Source organism: Brassica oleracea, chromosome C9, assembly GCF_000695525.1.
Source record: "Brassica oleracea var. oleracea cultivar TO1000 chromosome C9, BOL, whole genome shotgun sequence".
Classification (NCBI taxonomy): domain Eukaryota; kingdom Viridiplantae; phylum Streptophyta; class Magnoliopsida; order Brassicales; family Brassicaceae; genus Brassica; species Brassica oleracea.
The window spans coordinates 3,228,475-3,244,512 of record NC_027756.1 but is presented as its reverse complement, the minus strand read 5'-3'; the positions used below and the strand labels follow the sequence as shown (position 1 = coordinate 3,244,512).

At 33.1% G+C, this 16,038-nt stretch overlaps 2 protein-coding genes across 2 annotated transcripts; one reads left to right on the top strand and one right to left on the bottom strand.

The window, feature by feature from the left end:
- Positions 1 to 1,573: 1,573 nt before the first annotated feature.
- On the bottom strand, positions 1,574 to 3,298 carry LOC106313047 (F-box/kelch-repeat protein At5g26960). The gene has a single exon (XM_013750768.1). It carries the CDS (start codon positions 3,236 to 3,238, stop codon positions 2,009 to 2,011), a length of 1,230 nt encoding a protein of 409 aa, XP_013606222.1. The 5' UTR covers positions 3,239 to 3,298; the 3' UTR covers positions 1,574 to 2,008.
- Positions 3,299 to 14,568: 11,270 nt separating this feature from the next.
- Positions 14,569 to 16,038, top strand: LOC106316272 (protein DEHYDRATION-INDUCED 19 homolog 6). The gene is given in 6 exon segments (XM_013754148.1): positions 14,569 to 14,771; positions 14,992 to 15,104; positions 15,180 to 15,257; positions 15,349 to 15,509; positions 15,511 to 15,624; positions 15,713 to 16,038. Coding segments are annotated over 6 exon segments (651 nt in total). The 5' UTR covers positions 14,569 to 14,695; the 3' UTR covers positions 15,822 to 16,038.

Here is a 16,038-nt window from a genome sequence, read left to right as displayed (position 1 = left end):
TGTATAATATTTCCAAAAATTAATTAATATTTTTATATAAATAAATATAATGAATTCATGCACAATGAAAAATATCAAACATATTTTTGTTTTTACATATTCTCTTTGTTCCATCATGATAGATTTTTTTTAAAAACACATTAAATCAATATAATAAATATGATTATAGAAAATAATATATTTTTTATAATTTAGTTGCAGTATATTATACATATTATTTTGTATCCTTTTAAAATATATGATCAATAAAAATCATGTATTATATATTCAAAAAGTAATTAATATTTTCATATAAATTAGTTTCATAAATTTATGTATATACTTTCATATTTTATAATTCATAAATTAACTGTATACTTTCATATTTGTTAATTCATAATTTAACTGCATACAATTATAAATGTTAAAGGTTATTTATAATTACTTAATATCAATAAAATATCAAACATATTATTTTGGTTTTACATATAAATTTATGCATTTTATATTTTGAAATTTTTGAATGAAGATTTATTTGATACAATAACATATATTTTGTTAATTTTGAAATTTGCATTGAAAGAGTATTGAGATCTTAAAATTTTAATTTTGAAATTTGCATCGAAAAATATCACATCGAAAATTTTGAGATTAAGGGTTTAAATTTTCTGTTACATCAAACATACAAATGTTAATAAAACCATATGAGTAAGAAGTCTCAATAATAAATATTTTTATTAAAATATACTATTTATTGATGTCAATATCCTTGAAATATAATTATATACCATATAAAATAAATAAAACGATTATTTTGGTTTATTTACCATAAATATATTGTAAATAAACAAGAGGTATTGTTTTGATTTATGTGATTACTATGATCTCCTCGTGAGTCTGTAAATGTTTTTGCTGTAAAAAAAAAAAGATTACTATGATCTCCTATATATTAATTGAGAAACAATTGATTACTCTAGAAAGTGTAATATTTATTAATTAATATTGTTCGGAAATCTTACAAAAGATCGATACAACTAAGATTTATTTAGAAGTTATTGAAATCACCTAGCGAGAACATGGATTGCACAACAAACTTGTTTTCCTAACCTTAACACCCTTTCTATTCGTCACAGCACCGACATAGAATATTTGAAAGTGTCAATTGACAATCTAACGTTTTTTTTTAAGTTTAGCCCATTGTTTTTCTTTTCGGACCTAGAACAATTTTTAATGATTAACTAAATTGGCCACATACATAGTAAAATGTGTTTTGGTTTAAAGATTGTTGCATGGCCAAAATCAATATGAACCTTCGTCATTTCGTTTAAAATTTTATCAAAATAAAAATATAGAATTGGACAAAAAAACTGAATCCAAAAAACCGAATCAAGGCCGATCCAAAGACTAATACTGAATTTTAACCAAAATTGGATAGATATCCAAATGGACTTGGTTCAAAATTTTGGTCACTAAAAAATAGTTGTAAGTTGTACCAGAAATGAGTTTGTACGGTAGCAAGGAGTTGTTGAAATGTTAGAGTGTAAACTCAAAATGAAATTGTTTATCTCTAGACTCAAAATGACAATACTCTCTCTACACTCAAAAACACCACCGTTTTAATTTGGGCCAAAGCTTTAACCTCTGTTAGTAGGCCCATATTCAATACATCTCTAACAAATCAATCCCAAGAAAACTAGTCACTAGACTCCTCTAAAAGAAAGATTAGTTTTGTCTAATTACTTTCTACAAACTAAAAAGTAAATGAATACAGAATCCTCTTATCCTTGAGTACAAAGTCTCAAGTCGAATCCAAAGTGATAAAAGTTTTTTTGTTTAATTGGGAAACACAATCAACCAATAAGGTCACAAGCTCGAGACGTCGTCCACCTTTTTTCCTCCTCGATATTCAAACCACTTAATAGAGTAACGTGCACCTATCACAATGATTTTGTTTTGTCCCCTTTTACTGCTGCGTACGTTAGCCTCTCCCCACATCTCTTACTCTTAATCCTGCGCCGTGGACCCCGCTCTACCACTCCACACACGCGCACGCGGCGCGTGTAATCATTTCCGGTAGATCCGCCGCTCTCCTCCACTCTCCATCCACCGTATCGTACAACAACACAAGGCTCTCTCGCAGCCCCCTCTCGCTCCTCCCACTCCGTCGCAGCAAATCGTCAATGCACCCCACCACCTGAACCACCGCCACTTTATCCTCCACGCCGACGCAGCTAAACCTCACCGTCCCGTCTAACCTCACCTGCGCCGGCAACGGCGGACTCTTCAGCCTCGTCCATTCTCCGAATCCACCGCCTCCCCCGCGACGCGCGTAGAATCGCCAGAACGAGAGCTCCACCGCATGGCTGCTCAGCACGTACACGTGTCCCACCGCCGCGCAAGCCGCCACCACGCATCCACCTCCGGGAACTGAGCGACTCCTCAGCCACTGACGCGATCTCACATCGAAGAGATCCATGGAGCTCGCGTAAACGTGCGCCGCCGTGCCGCGTGACGTCACCGACGTCTCGTTTCCGATCTTCAAACCGCCGATCACGTAGAAAACTCCGTCAACGGCTGCTCCGATGCATCCGTACCTCTTCCTCGCCGCGTGCGTCACCACCTCCCACCGGTTTCTCTCCGGATCGTACTCTTCCACCGCCGCCGTGACTTCAGAACCGCCTCCTCCACCAGCAACGTAGATCTTCCCGGAAACGACGGCGATCGCGAACTTCTTCCGAGGGAAAATCATCGGCGACCTCAAGGCAACAGTCCCCGTCCACGCATCGTATCTCAAAACCGCATTTCTACTAACGACGTAAACCCTCGGTCCAATCGCCGCCGCGCGCGCGTGAGATAGACTTCCCTGACCACCGTCGTTGCAAACAGCGAGGGAAACTCTCCACGACGGAACCTCAGACTGAATCTGCAAAACCGCGGCGAAAAGTCCGGAATCGACGGCGGAGATGGCGAAAAGAGAATGCCGGAGAAGGCCTAGACGACGGCGGAGGTGGAGGAAGTAGGGAGAGAGGAGGAGGCGAGACCAGCGGCGGCACACGGCGGTGAGAGAGGGAATGGAAGAGGAAGGGACTCTGGAGAGACATTCGAGCAACAAATCGTCCGGCAGAGAAGAGATCGGCGTGACGGTGGCCGGAGGATTCGCATGATGGTGGATGGGAACGAGTGATTTGGCGTCGGAGGGATTGGGTAAGCAAGATTTCATGAGCCATGAGAAGTGCCGGGAGTTGCAGCTCTCTGACATCAGATTTTCTTACAGAACAAAATCTAATCCTAAAAATAAGAAATAAATAAATAAATCTCTGCGAGTTACCCAGTTTACTTTTAAAATAATAATGTATCAACGACTTAGCGTGTGTTTATGGTTATCCACTAATTAACGTTTGTTTAATTAATAAAGTAATAACTTCTACAACACATTCACATTGTATGGTTTTGTACTTTAAATTAGGCACTAGATCCGGTCATACATCAAAATTATACAACTAACATAACATAATTTTATTAGTAAAATAGTGAGTTAATTTGTTATTCTATTGTTATACAACATCCTAATCAAACTAAGGAATATGTATGGAAGTGTTAATAATAACTAATTGCCAAAACTAATCCGGCTAAACCAAAGCAAAGCTAGAGATTTATTTGTTTAAATGATATAGTTAACTAAAACAGACAAGTGGGGATTTTATTGATGTTTTTCACAACTGTTTTTACATAAATTATAAATTATGAATATTCAAAACTTTCTTTAGAACTAATAAAATAATATTTAGACAAATTATGATAAATTTGATATCTATGATATTTAATAAGTTATAGTTTAAATTTTGATGTATAATTCAAAATTTTCACTTTACCTAATTCATATTGATTTATAATGCATTTTGGTAAGCTTGGACGTTCGGATATCCATCTCTGCGAGTTACCCAGTTCACGTTTAAAATATAAGAAAATAATGTATCGACGACTTAGCGTGTGTTTATGGTTATCCACTAATTCCCTTTAGTTTAATTGATTAAATAATCACTAGTACAACACTTCGGGTGTGGTATTCAATCCAGGAATTTAATAGAATTTGAGAGAATTCATAAATAATAATTTTTGCAGTAGTTTAAAAGATTGGTTGATATTTTAATGCATTTACGTAATTTTCATGTTTACCTTTTCTTAAGGATTTTAAAGAAATGCACATGAATAGAAACACAAGTGGAAACATATGGTACAACACCCGAAACTGTTGAGAATCTTCATTTACCCTTATGTATGTATTTTTCTCCGAACATTGTGACTGGTCGGCGAAGGGGGCGTTCTATAAAATGTTGACCCATGAAACGCTTTCTTGAGTTTTGAAACTGAGCATCTCTAGCAACCATCACCACCACCATACGAAATATGCTCGCATCAAAATCATCATTTTTTGTTTGCTCAATATCCGTTATGATGTCTCTCTTTTCATGAAAATTTTGATTCATGAAAAAGTAACGTGTTAAAAGTTACAAAATGAATTTAAGAAACTGAAAGTAAGCTCGTAAAGTTAATTTTAAAGCTTTCATGTAGGTACTATTTTGTAGGGATAGTATGTCATTGTTGACTAAACCAAATAACATACTAAAGGAAATCAAAATATATAAATTTGAATTTGGAAGTTTGTTGTATGATATTCCTTGACTGCAACAAAAATTATATTTTCATGGGATAGTATGATATTATTGACTAAATCAAACAACATAATAAATAAAAAGCACCATATATAATGTAGACAAGCCAGATTGTTGCGATCCAGTGTAAAACAAGCCAGAGAAAAGTTGATAGATTAGTTTCAGACTACGGATAAATGCTAAGATTTTCCATTTGTTTACTTGCAAATATGATCGATTATTTCACACTCTGTATGTTTCTCTTTTACTCTCCATGTGAGCCTTTCTTTATATAGTTTAGTGTGATATTTGATATCGGACTGGTCAAGTATGACGCAGAAAAAGCTTATAAAAAACAAGTCCTTGTTCTTGAAGAACTTCTTGCTGAAGCGTAAGGGATCCGAAGAGTTCAGGACGCTGGGATCCGAAGAGTTCAGGACGCTGGCGATCGTGGGGAAGTTCGGAGTTGGGAAAACGACGTTATGTCAGGATGGGTTCAACGACAAAGACGTGAAAGAAGCTTATCTCCCGAGGGAATGGGTGTCTATATACAGCGAAGAAAGTAAAGAAGATGAAGAAGATCCAATGGTAGTTGTGCTGAAGAGGATTTTGGGATCACTTGGAGTTGAAGATGAGGCGCTTGACCACATCAGAACAGAAGCAGACGAAGAGAAGAGAAAAAAACGATGAAGAAGGGAGAAGAGATGAAGAGACGGTTGAAGAGAAGTAGCTTTTTAGGTTATTGCATGCTCTTAACTCGAATCTGTTTGTGAAGAAGTATCTGGTCGTGCAGGACGATGTCTGGGAGAGAGGATAACGAATTCTCTTCATAAGAGTAAGGAATTGGTTCTTCACAGTTTTACTACAAAATCTAGCAAATATTGAATAACACTAGAATTTAAAAGAATTAGAAAATTGATTACAAATCTTTAATCCAATAACACAAGATTTTGAAAGAATTGATGAAATCCTTAATTGGATAACACTAGAATTTAATGGAAACTATAATTCCTTTGAATTCCATCAAACTTCTTGATCCACTACCCCCACCTTTGTATGGCTTTGTACTTTAAATTAGGCACTAGATCCGGTCATACATCAAAATTATACAACTAACATAACATAATTTTATTAGTAAAATAGTGAGTTAATTTGTTATTCTATTGTTATACAACATCCTAATCAAACTAAGGAATATGTATGGAAGTGTTAATCCCTACTAATTGCCAAAACTAATCCGGCTAAACCAAAGCAAAGCTAGAGATTTATTTGTTTAAATGATATAGTTAACTAAAACAGACAAGTGGGGATTTTATTGATGTTTTTCACAACTGTTTTTACATAAATTATAAATTATGAATATTCAAAACTTTCTTTAGAACTAATAAAATAATATTTAGACAAATTATGATTTTTTAAAAACGAGTATAAATTACTAAAACTGTTAAAAATTTCACATTCAAATTTTGTGATCTACGATTTAAAACTTTTGTTATGACATGATACAAATAATTAAAAAATATATAAGCTGAAAGTCTCATTTAATAAGTATCAAAAATAAAAGATATATAAATCTATGTATCATTTTTAATTAAACTATATGCCATATAAAAATACATAAATATCTTAATTTTTAAATTTACTTTGAACATTTTTTGATAAAAATTTTGAAAAAATATTGACGACTTAATTTTTTTAAATGTTATAAATTACGTAAACAATTAATCCCACAGTGAAAATTTTGTTATCACTAATTTAGACTTTTTGCTATAACAGATACAAATGATAAAAAAAAAATATGAGCAAAAAACATCATCCAATAAATATTAATATTAAAATATACCATATGTATGTTACTATCATTTAAATTTAATTATACATCATATCAAATAGAAAAAATATTTTTTCGATTTATAAAATTTATTTATATGTCCGCACTAATTTAATTATATAAGTAGTAGATAATGACTTTTAAATTATTCAATATATATTTATTATTTCATAATATGTTATAAACATATAATATATAAAATAATTTATATATATAATGTTCATTCCGCGCAAGGCGCGGGTCTTAACCTAGTAATACTTACTAATTGCCAAAACTAATCCGGCTAAACCAAAGCAAAGCTAGAGATTTATTTGTTTAAATGATATAGTTAACTAAAACAGACAAGTGGGGATTTTATTGATGTTTTTCACAACTATTTTACATAAATTATAAATTATGAATATTCAAACTTTCTTTAGAACTAATAAAATAATATTTAGACAAATTATGATAAATTTGATATCTATGATATTTAATAAGTTATAGTTTAAATTTTGATGTATAATTCAAAATTTTCACTTTTCCTAATTCATATTGATTTATAATGCATTTTGGTAAGCTTGGACGTTCGGATATCCATTTTCGGATTCGATTGAATTTCAGTTCTTCGGAGAAAAAAATTTTGATTCATCCAAATATATTTAAAATTCAGTTTGGATTTAGTTCAGATTTCCTAGAGTTCGGTTCAAAAACAGTAACATATCGCAAATCCAACTGATTCTGTTTTAACTTTGCAAAATATATATTAGGATGTACTTAAGGATTTTATCTCAAACATTAATGTTGATTACAAATTGGAATAACATTTACCCTTATATATTATATATAGGTGAACATTATTTTGGCATAGTATTCATATTTTTGTATAAATAAGTTGAGTAAGATCACATTAATGTATAAATTGAAAAGACTTTGAATAATGCATTAGAAACTCTTTAAATAAATACTTAATTAATAAATTAATACAATAAATTAATAAAATTAATTAATCACCAATTGAGACAATTTAAATATATAAGATAGTTTCCAATACAAAATATTTCCAAATACTTTAATGTAGTTTATTTATATTTAAAAATATATAATCATAAAATGAATAAATATTTAAATCTGTTTTTACAAAATATTAAACAAATAAAACATATATTTAATTTTTAATCACATTTATTTTATTTTGATAAAATATAATATACATTTTATAACATATTCATATTCGTGAAATTGTGAGCATCCGCCCTGTTTCTTTTAGTTTAATTGATAATAATATGATCACTAGTTCAATAATTTATATGGTTTTGTATTTTATATTAGGTATTAGACCCGAACATACATCAAAATTATACAACTAACATAAGAATATTATTAGTAAAACAGGGAGGCAATTTGTTAGTGGAAAAAATCCATAAAATACTCCAATTAGATTTCGTTAAGTCTTTTAATACCCAAACTTTTTTGCTACCTCTTTAATACCCAAGCTAATTAATTTGATCATTTTAATACATTACTTTTAAAACTATGCTCAAATTGTCACCAAATATACTCATTATAATAATTTGTCACCAAATATACTCATTTTAATAATAAGTTTCAAATAGAACTTAGAAATCTCTAAAATTCAAAAACAAATCTTAAAGAATTCAAATTTTATTTTAACTTTCAAGAATAACAGTAAGTAAATTTTGGATAATCTTAATTTTTTATAATATTAGTTTTTGTTATAATTTAAAAAAAATCCCTGAAGTTTAAAAATAATTTATTTATTTGTAATTTTTTAAAAAATTAACCAAAATTTATTTACTTTTATTCTTGAAATTTGAAATAAATTTTAAATGTTTAAGATTTGTATGAATTTTTGAATGAAATTTATTAATATTTTTAATTAAAATTATGATAGTTTGAGTTTTAAAATGGGTACAGATTTAAATGTAAGTGTATTAAAATGAGAAAAATAATTAGTTTGGGTATTAAATTGGGTAGCAAAAAAACTTTGAGTATTAAAAAACATAAAAAATTTAGTTGGAATATTTTTTCGAATTTTCCTTTTGTTATTCTATTTTTATACAATAATTAAACAAAGTAATTTGTATGAATTTTTTTATTATACTAACCAATTGCAAAACTAATCCGGCTAAGCCAAAGCAAAGGTAGAGATTTATTTGCCTAAATGCAACGGACAAGTTGGAAATTTTATTTCCATAACTGTTTTTACATAAATTTTGAACAACCAAAAAAATTTTTAAAAAAAATTGAAAGTGATAAAATAATATTTTGACAAATTATGGTAAAATTTTACTATTTGTCATATAATTTATATCATACTAGTAGCTTTAATTTAACTTTTGATGTAGGATTCCAAATAATTATTTTTACTAATTCATATTGATGCGTAATCCATTTAGAAAGCCACAATAATGCTTCTAGCTTTGGTAATTAGGTACTTTTTATCTTAATTTGTATACTTTCAGTTCAAAACTAAAAGTAAATATTATTATTTTGTTTATATATTATTTTAGTTTTTTAAACTTCTAAACAAAATCATAGCAAAGTTATATTAATTAAAAACTAGCTTTTAATTCTATAATAGCTTAGTTTGGCCATTGCAAACTTGAACTTGATTTTTTGCATTATTTTTAGTTATTTATTTAGAGTTGTGACTACTATCCAGAATTTAAAACATTATGTATTCTTATATGTATTCTAAAATATTTTGAAACTAAATGTATTCTCATATGTGATTTACATAAAATGCCATTGAATTTAACATACCATTATTTCAATCATTAAATTCTGGTTAATCCTAATTAACCAATAATTTAACTGCTTTTATATTAATTTTAAACTAGGACATTCACATATTTTACTAAAATTAAACCAGGACAATTACATAGTAGAAGTACACTTTCAAATGCAAAAACCATGACTTAAACTATACAGAAAAAATCAAATGCATGAATATATATATATATATATATATATATATATATATATATATATATATATTTCTAACACATGTATAATTTTCAATCAAACAAGTAAAGTTTATAGAAATTCATGTGATGCTAATTTATAATGTTTGTGAAATTTAGTATGTAATCGGCGGTATGGAAAACATTTTGACCAAAAACAAAGGATAACAAACCAAAATCTACGAAACACAGACAACGATGAACGTGTAGCATCAATAATAGAAAGATTTAACGAATTTAGTTCGGGCCAAATCTGGCTAACATCCGGTTCATATAAAAACAGTGACCTTAACAGTATAAATGTTGGATGGCAGATATTTAGTTTTCAAAACACAATATAATTACATATTACTTATAGTTTTAATTTGTTACAATCTATTATCTGATCTGTATTTTCAATCTAGCTGAATAGATTTATCCAAGTTTTTATAATGACTATCAGCCAAACTTTTTATATTTTGACAATATATTTTATGTTGTTTTATTTCACTTTCTAATTGTTTCAGTTTTAAATATCACTAATTAAATAATTGCAGTATTGGAAAGAGTGTCTAGATAATACTGGTTGTGTACCTACTGAATTTAATTTTACTGTTTTAAATATTTACATAATAAAGGTTAGTTGCGGAAAATTTAAAATTTTATTTTAGATATATTATATGTTTGATTCTTATATCATGAATATTTTCAAAAAGTATTAATTAATTTCTTAATAAATTTTGAGAATATGATCCGAGCCATGAATTTTTTTTCAAAAGCTCAATCAATCAAAATGTATAAATTTAAGTTAACAAAATGCTTATTTTAGAATTATTTATAATTTTTGTTGAATATTTTAAAATCATTTGTTAAGTATTTGCAAGTTATTTTCTAAATATTTGCAACGTATTTGCTAACTATTTACATGTTTTTCTAAATATTTGCTACTTATTTGCTAATCTTTTACATGTTTTTGCTAAATATTTGCAAGTAATTTGCTAAATATGTTTCTCATTCTTCATTTACTTTATATTTGTAAGTAACTTGCTAAATATTAGATTTTCCCCTATGAATATAACAAGTAGACCCTATGGGATTTACAGTGTAAGGCTTGGAAATATGTTTTGATATTTCTTTGTTACTCATGGACTGCATATAGTCTGCACATAGTCTGGCGTGTTTTTTGTTATATTATCCTTTAAGCAGTAGGCCCTAATAAGTCAAGGATTGTTGACAAAAAGACTTGGTGCAATACGTAGCAGAAATTAAGTATTTAGGTATGACATTTGTTATTACCAAGCATTAATTGATAAACACGGTAGTTATATAAAGTTAGAATTGTCTTCGGTTAGAAAACCGTTCCAAATCAAAACATTGTCGAAATACAAAACAAAACAAAAAAAACTAAAAGAGCAGAAAAAGACCGAAAGTGAAATATAGAATAGTGTAGTCCAACATACGATGAGCTCCTTTTGAGTTAAGCTGATGTGGCCCCCCATAGTAAAAGAACGCGTTGTTCAACTTATTGCCTCGGTAGTAGTCGGGTTGGGTAGCTCCAGCGAAAAGATCTTCCAGCTGTTGGAACTCATTTTCAGTAAACGCAATTTTTAGATTGCACATATAGGCAACTTTCCCCCTTCCACTGTGAGGAAAATACTCCGACCCCATTTGGGTTTTGGTGTGCCGCCCATATTCATTTTTGTTAGTGATCTCCCCGCCCCATTGTACTGTCTCCGTGTAATCGGTTTGGATGGTAAAAAGAGAGGCCGGCCACTCGGGCAGTATCCCACGGGCTCGAGGACACCATTACCAATTATGACGCCTAGCCACCAACTCTTAGATTTTGAATCCTGCATTTTATTTGTTTATTTATTGGTTAGAAATAAATATACTTTTATGAAACACTGCAGATATATATGTACAATAAAACAATAACTATAGAAATATTGACCTTCCATATTTTGATTGTCAGATCGACTTGATCGCCTCCAAAGACAGATGGCTGCAAAATAGCACCTTCCACCATAATGTTTTTACTAGTTTGTACGAAACCTCCACTACGGAGATTGTAACCTCCGGTCGAATTGTACGCGTCCGTCTACGGCATAAATACAATAAAACATTTAAACTTCGAATTTTTCTTTTATCATGGCTCAAATCATAATTTAAATTTTAGTAATTTGTCTTGTCAAGGCCCAACATTGTTGAACTCTCGGTAATCAATTAATCTCTGTGTGTGCTCATGTTTTTATTTTGTTTTTCTTTTGTTTTTTGTGTATTCGTGTTCTGTGTTTTTCTTTCGTGTCATGAATTGGGCAACGTCGGTTTTGAGGTTGAACAGTTGTCGTAGTTCGTGTCGAACATAAAAAATGAACTTGAAACCTAACAATATGCTATTCTATAGTTATAAAATACTCAAGCTTAACATTTTGTATTAGAGTGTGAATTTTAACAACATCTCCAAAGTCATCTTCTTCAGGTCTGAACTCTGAATCCACGCCCTACACAGGTCGTGGAGACTGCTTCTCGTTCTCCTAAAGAACCTAAGCGTTGTTGTTGCCAAAATAAATAGACTCATCTTTTCTCTAAAAACGGTGATCCGATACTTTAAAATATCCTTTAAACTATTGAACTGCTTATTGTATTAAATACGATATAATAAAAATTAAATGTTGTTACAATTTCGTTTGTTTTTCTTTGCCCCTTCAAAGATCCTTTAAACTATTGAACTGCTTATTGTATTAAATGCGATATAATAAAAATTAAATGTTGTTACAATTTCGTTTGTTTTTCTTTGCCCCTTCAAAGACTAATAGTTTCATACCTCCTGTTGTTGGAGACCAGTAGCAAGAGACCGCTGTTACAAACACACATAGGATAAAGCTCAAATAGCTACGTTGCTTTGTTAATGTTACCAAGAGAAACTATAGGTGTTTAAGAGATCTCATCAAGTCAAGACTTATCTGAACGCATAACTGGTTCTAGACACATCCAAGAGAAACATTAGATCTGGGCCCTCAATTTTGTTTTTTGAATAAATATATATAAACAGAGATCCCAAATTGTTTAATTTTTTAATAAATTGTTTAAAAATTCTAAAATCTTAGGACCGACCATGAATGAATGAATGTCTTTGCTAATATTGAAATCTTCTGAAGATCTAGCTGCAGAAAGCCTCTGAGCCAATAGGCCCAACTGCTTCATCTCGTTTACTCTAGGCTTTCCATAGACACAATTTAAGCTCAAGGTAACAACAATCTTATGCTAAATAAACATCGCATCTCAACTATTTGCTCAAATATAAGATTTAGCTCAAGGTACCAACACTCTTCTGCTAAGAAGTTGAATTTAAAAATCTGTGAAACAGTGAAAACTCTCTTGCGTGGCGAAGTTCACCTGCTTCACCAGACCCCTACCATAACCGAACGAGTGATATATTGACACGTGCGAAAATCGTGCCAGGTTTGTATTAACCAATGGAAATACACGACGGGTAAAAGGTCTTAAACGGCATGCATTCGTGCTGACTGTTGACAGCGAGAGATTTAATTAAATTAGTGTAATAAAATGGAACTGATAATAGTTTACAGACAGAACTAAGGAGAAAACCTGACTACAATAGGCATGGGCATCCGGGTCTTCGGGTCGGGTTCGGGTCGGGTTCGGGTCGGGTATTGTCGGATCCGGGTCCTTCGGGTCCTAGCAATTTAGACCCATATAGGTACCTATAACTTTTCGGGTCGGTTCCGGGTCGGGTCTTGTCGGATCCGGGTCGGTTCGGATCTATAATTTCAATACCCGTAAAATACCCAAAATTTTCGGGTATATTTCGGATCCGGGTCGGTTCGGGTATTTAGGACCCGAAATAGACCCGAAGTACCCGAACTGGACCCGAAAACTCTAAAAATATCTGAAGAACCGCAAAAATACCCAAAAATTTATCCAAAATCAGACCCGAAAACCCAAAACATACCCGAATTTTACTCGAATACCCAAATTATATTTTCTAAAAATCTAAAATTTCACCAAAAACCTACAATTATACCCGAAAATCCAAACCCGAAACTCTTAAAAAAATCCGAAATACCAAAAATATACCCAATCACCAAATATACCTAGTATATACAATTATTTGCGGGTACTTCGGGTACCCGAACGGGTCTCGGGTAGGACCCGGACCCGAACCTGTATTTTCGGGTCGGTTCCGGTTCGGGTCCGGGTAAAATGCCCAGGCCTATACAACTCCTTAAGAGTTTTAAGAAAGAGAAAGTAGATCTGTTATCGGGTCAGGTGACTGGCGGCGCGTTAGCGCGCGTACCGTCACTGGAGCCCTCCAGCCACCATTAAAGCTAACGATTTCCCCCTCGGTTTCGTCTCCTACTCTAGCCGCCTTGCTTGAGCTCTGGAACAAGGCCGTCCATGGTGGATCTGTCTCTGGCGCAAGGGCGCGGTCGTGGTGAGGATGGCGCGGTGAGGTTTCTCGTTCGGTTACTTGGGTTTGTCTCCGGGAGGCGGAGGCTCCTTCAGCTCCGTCGATGCCGGTTCCTGTCCCCGCGAGGTAGAGGCTACCTTAGCTCTGACGTCGCAGGTCTAGATCCCGGGGGGTGAAAGCGTTCCGCTGCTTTGCCTCGCCGCCTTTGGTCCCTAGGTTGTTTGGGTGGGTGGAGATCCCGTAAGAAGGTGATCGAAGCTCGACCACGGTTAAAGGTGTTGGTCTGCGCGAAGCTTCTATCTCGGTGTTGGGTTTGAACAGTGTCGGATGAGATCTCGAACTCTCGATTGACTCTCTCCGAGTTTAGTTTTCACCGGAGTGGAAGGCGTTTGCGGTGGTGATGTGTGGTGAGTGGTTTCCGGTTCTCTCGGGTGAATCGTCGGTTGGTTTACCCGGTGATGTTTCGAAGGGGGGCGATGTTGGAGCCGCAGCGTTTGTCCGCGCGGCGGCGGAGCTTCTTCGGGGTCATCAGGGGTCGTAGGTGGACCTTGGGCCCGGTTTGTGATTTGTGTTTTTTGGGCCTGTTAACTTGGCCTTTTGTAATGGATATTTTGGGCTGTCAGCCCTTTAACGAAAATTTCAATTTGCGGGAAAAAAAAAAAATAGTTTACAGACAGAACATAACTCGTCTCGTCTGCTATACGTCTCTCAGTCTCTATATATCCGAACAATAGTAAAAAAAAAAAAAAAAAAACAGACTCAGAATCATCGTCGTCTTCTACATTTCTCCGGAATCATATCCGGGAATCCGAATATCCGTGTTAACCCAAAATCAACTGATCTCGATTGGGAAAAAATGGATTCGGATTCATGGAGTGGTCGTCTCGCATCGGCTTCGAGAAGATACCAGCTCGGTTTCTTGTCTCCATCTGGTGAGTTCAATAGAAAATATATATGGGGGATGTCTCTCTTCTTCCCCCTTTCTTTTATTTTTAGATTTGATTTTTGAAACTTATATATGCATGAAAGTGAAAGAGATGATATTACTGCGATTTATCTCCATCTTTTTCGAATAAAATCAATGACCAAGATGTTAGTTTTGTTTCGCTTAATGGTTCATCATGTCTTTTTTTTTTGTCTGAACACCGAAAGGAAGACTGTTTAACCAACAAGAGTATGCTTGCCCCTTCTGCTCTGACTACTTTGATATCGTCTCTCTATGCTGCCATTTAGACGAAGATCACCCTATGGACACAATTAATGGGGTAAAACATTTATTTTCTGTAATCAAACCATTTGATTATGCGTCAAAATACAAGTTTGTGTTTGAATCCCTGTAGGTATGTCCCGTATGTGCGGTGAAAGTGAGCTCTGATATGGTTGCTCATATAACCCTTCAACATTCAAATATGTTCAAGATATCCTTTTTAATCTTTCTTCCTACCACTTTAGTTATATTATTTACTAATGTGACTCCTCAAATGAGTCATTCCTAAACGAAAATATTACATGACTACACGGAAAAGGAAAGCAAGAAGAGGCGGGGCTCAGTCAATGCTATCAATCTTGAAGAGAGAGTTTCCTGATGGAAAACTTCAGAGCTTGTTCCAAGGATCATCACGTGTTGTTGTATCATCTTCCTCGTCTAGTATAATAGCTGCTGACCCTGTTTTCATTCATTTCTCCAATGGCGGCTGTTGAACTCTTCATTTCTGAGTCAAGTCTTTGTGGAGAAGAAACAGGTTCTACTGCCAAGAAAACATTGGGTCAGAGTTTGCCTGAACGGTATTTTGCTTTCTCACAATAGATCTGGATAATTCTCATTGCATAGCTATCTTGACTAGTCCTTTGTCTTTGACTGGATTTTTTACAGGAATGTTGAGAAGACGTTGCTTTCAGAAGAGGATCACAGAGAAAAGTTGAAACAGAGCGAGTTCGTTCAGGGGGTTTTCAGCTCTATGATGCTTGATGACGATTTATGATGGGAGAGAACATAACTTCTCTACGGTTATTATTAAGATCATTCAGCGATTGGGGAAAAAAATGTAACGGAGTTTTTGCTTTAGCAACAAGTGATATATGGAAGGGTTTGGGTATTGCCAGAATAATGTTAAGAGAGCTTTGTATTGAAGAGAGACATGAATAATGAGTATTATTATTATTCATTCATCTTCTTGAACACATAGTTTCTCTAGTGAA

Bases quoted from the DNA above. Each gene is read 5' to 3' on its own strand.
- LOC106313047 (XM_013750768.1), bottom strand. From the start codon at position 3,238: ATGTCAGAGAGCTGCAACTCCCGGCACTTCTCATGGCTCATGAAATCT.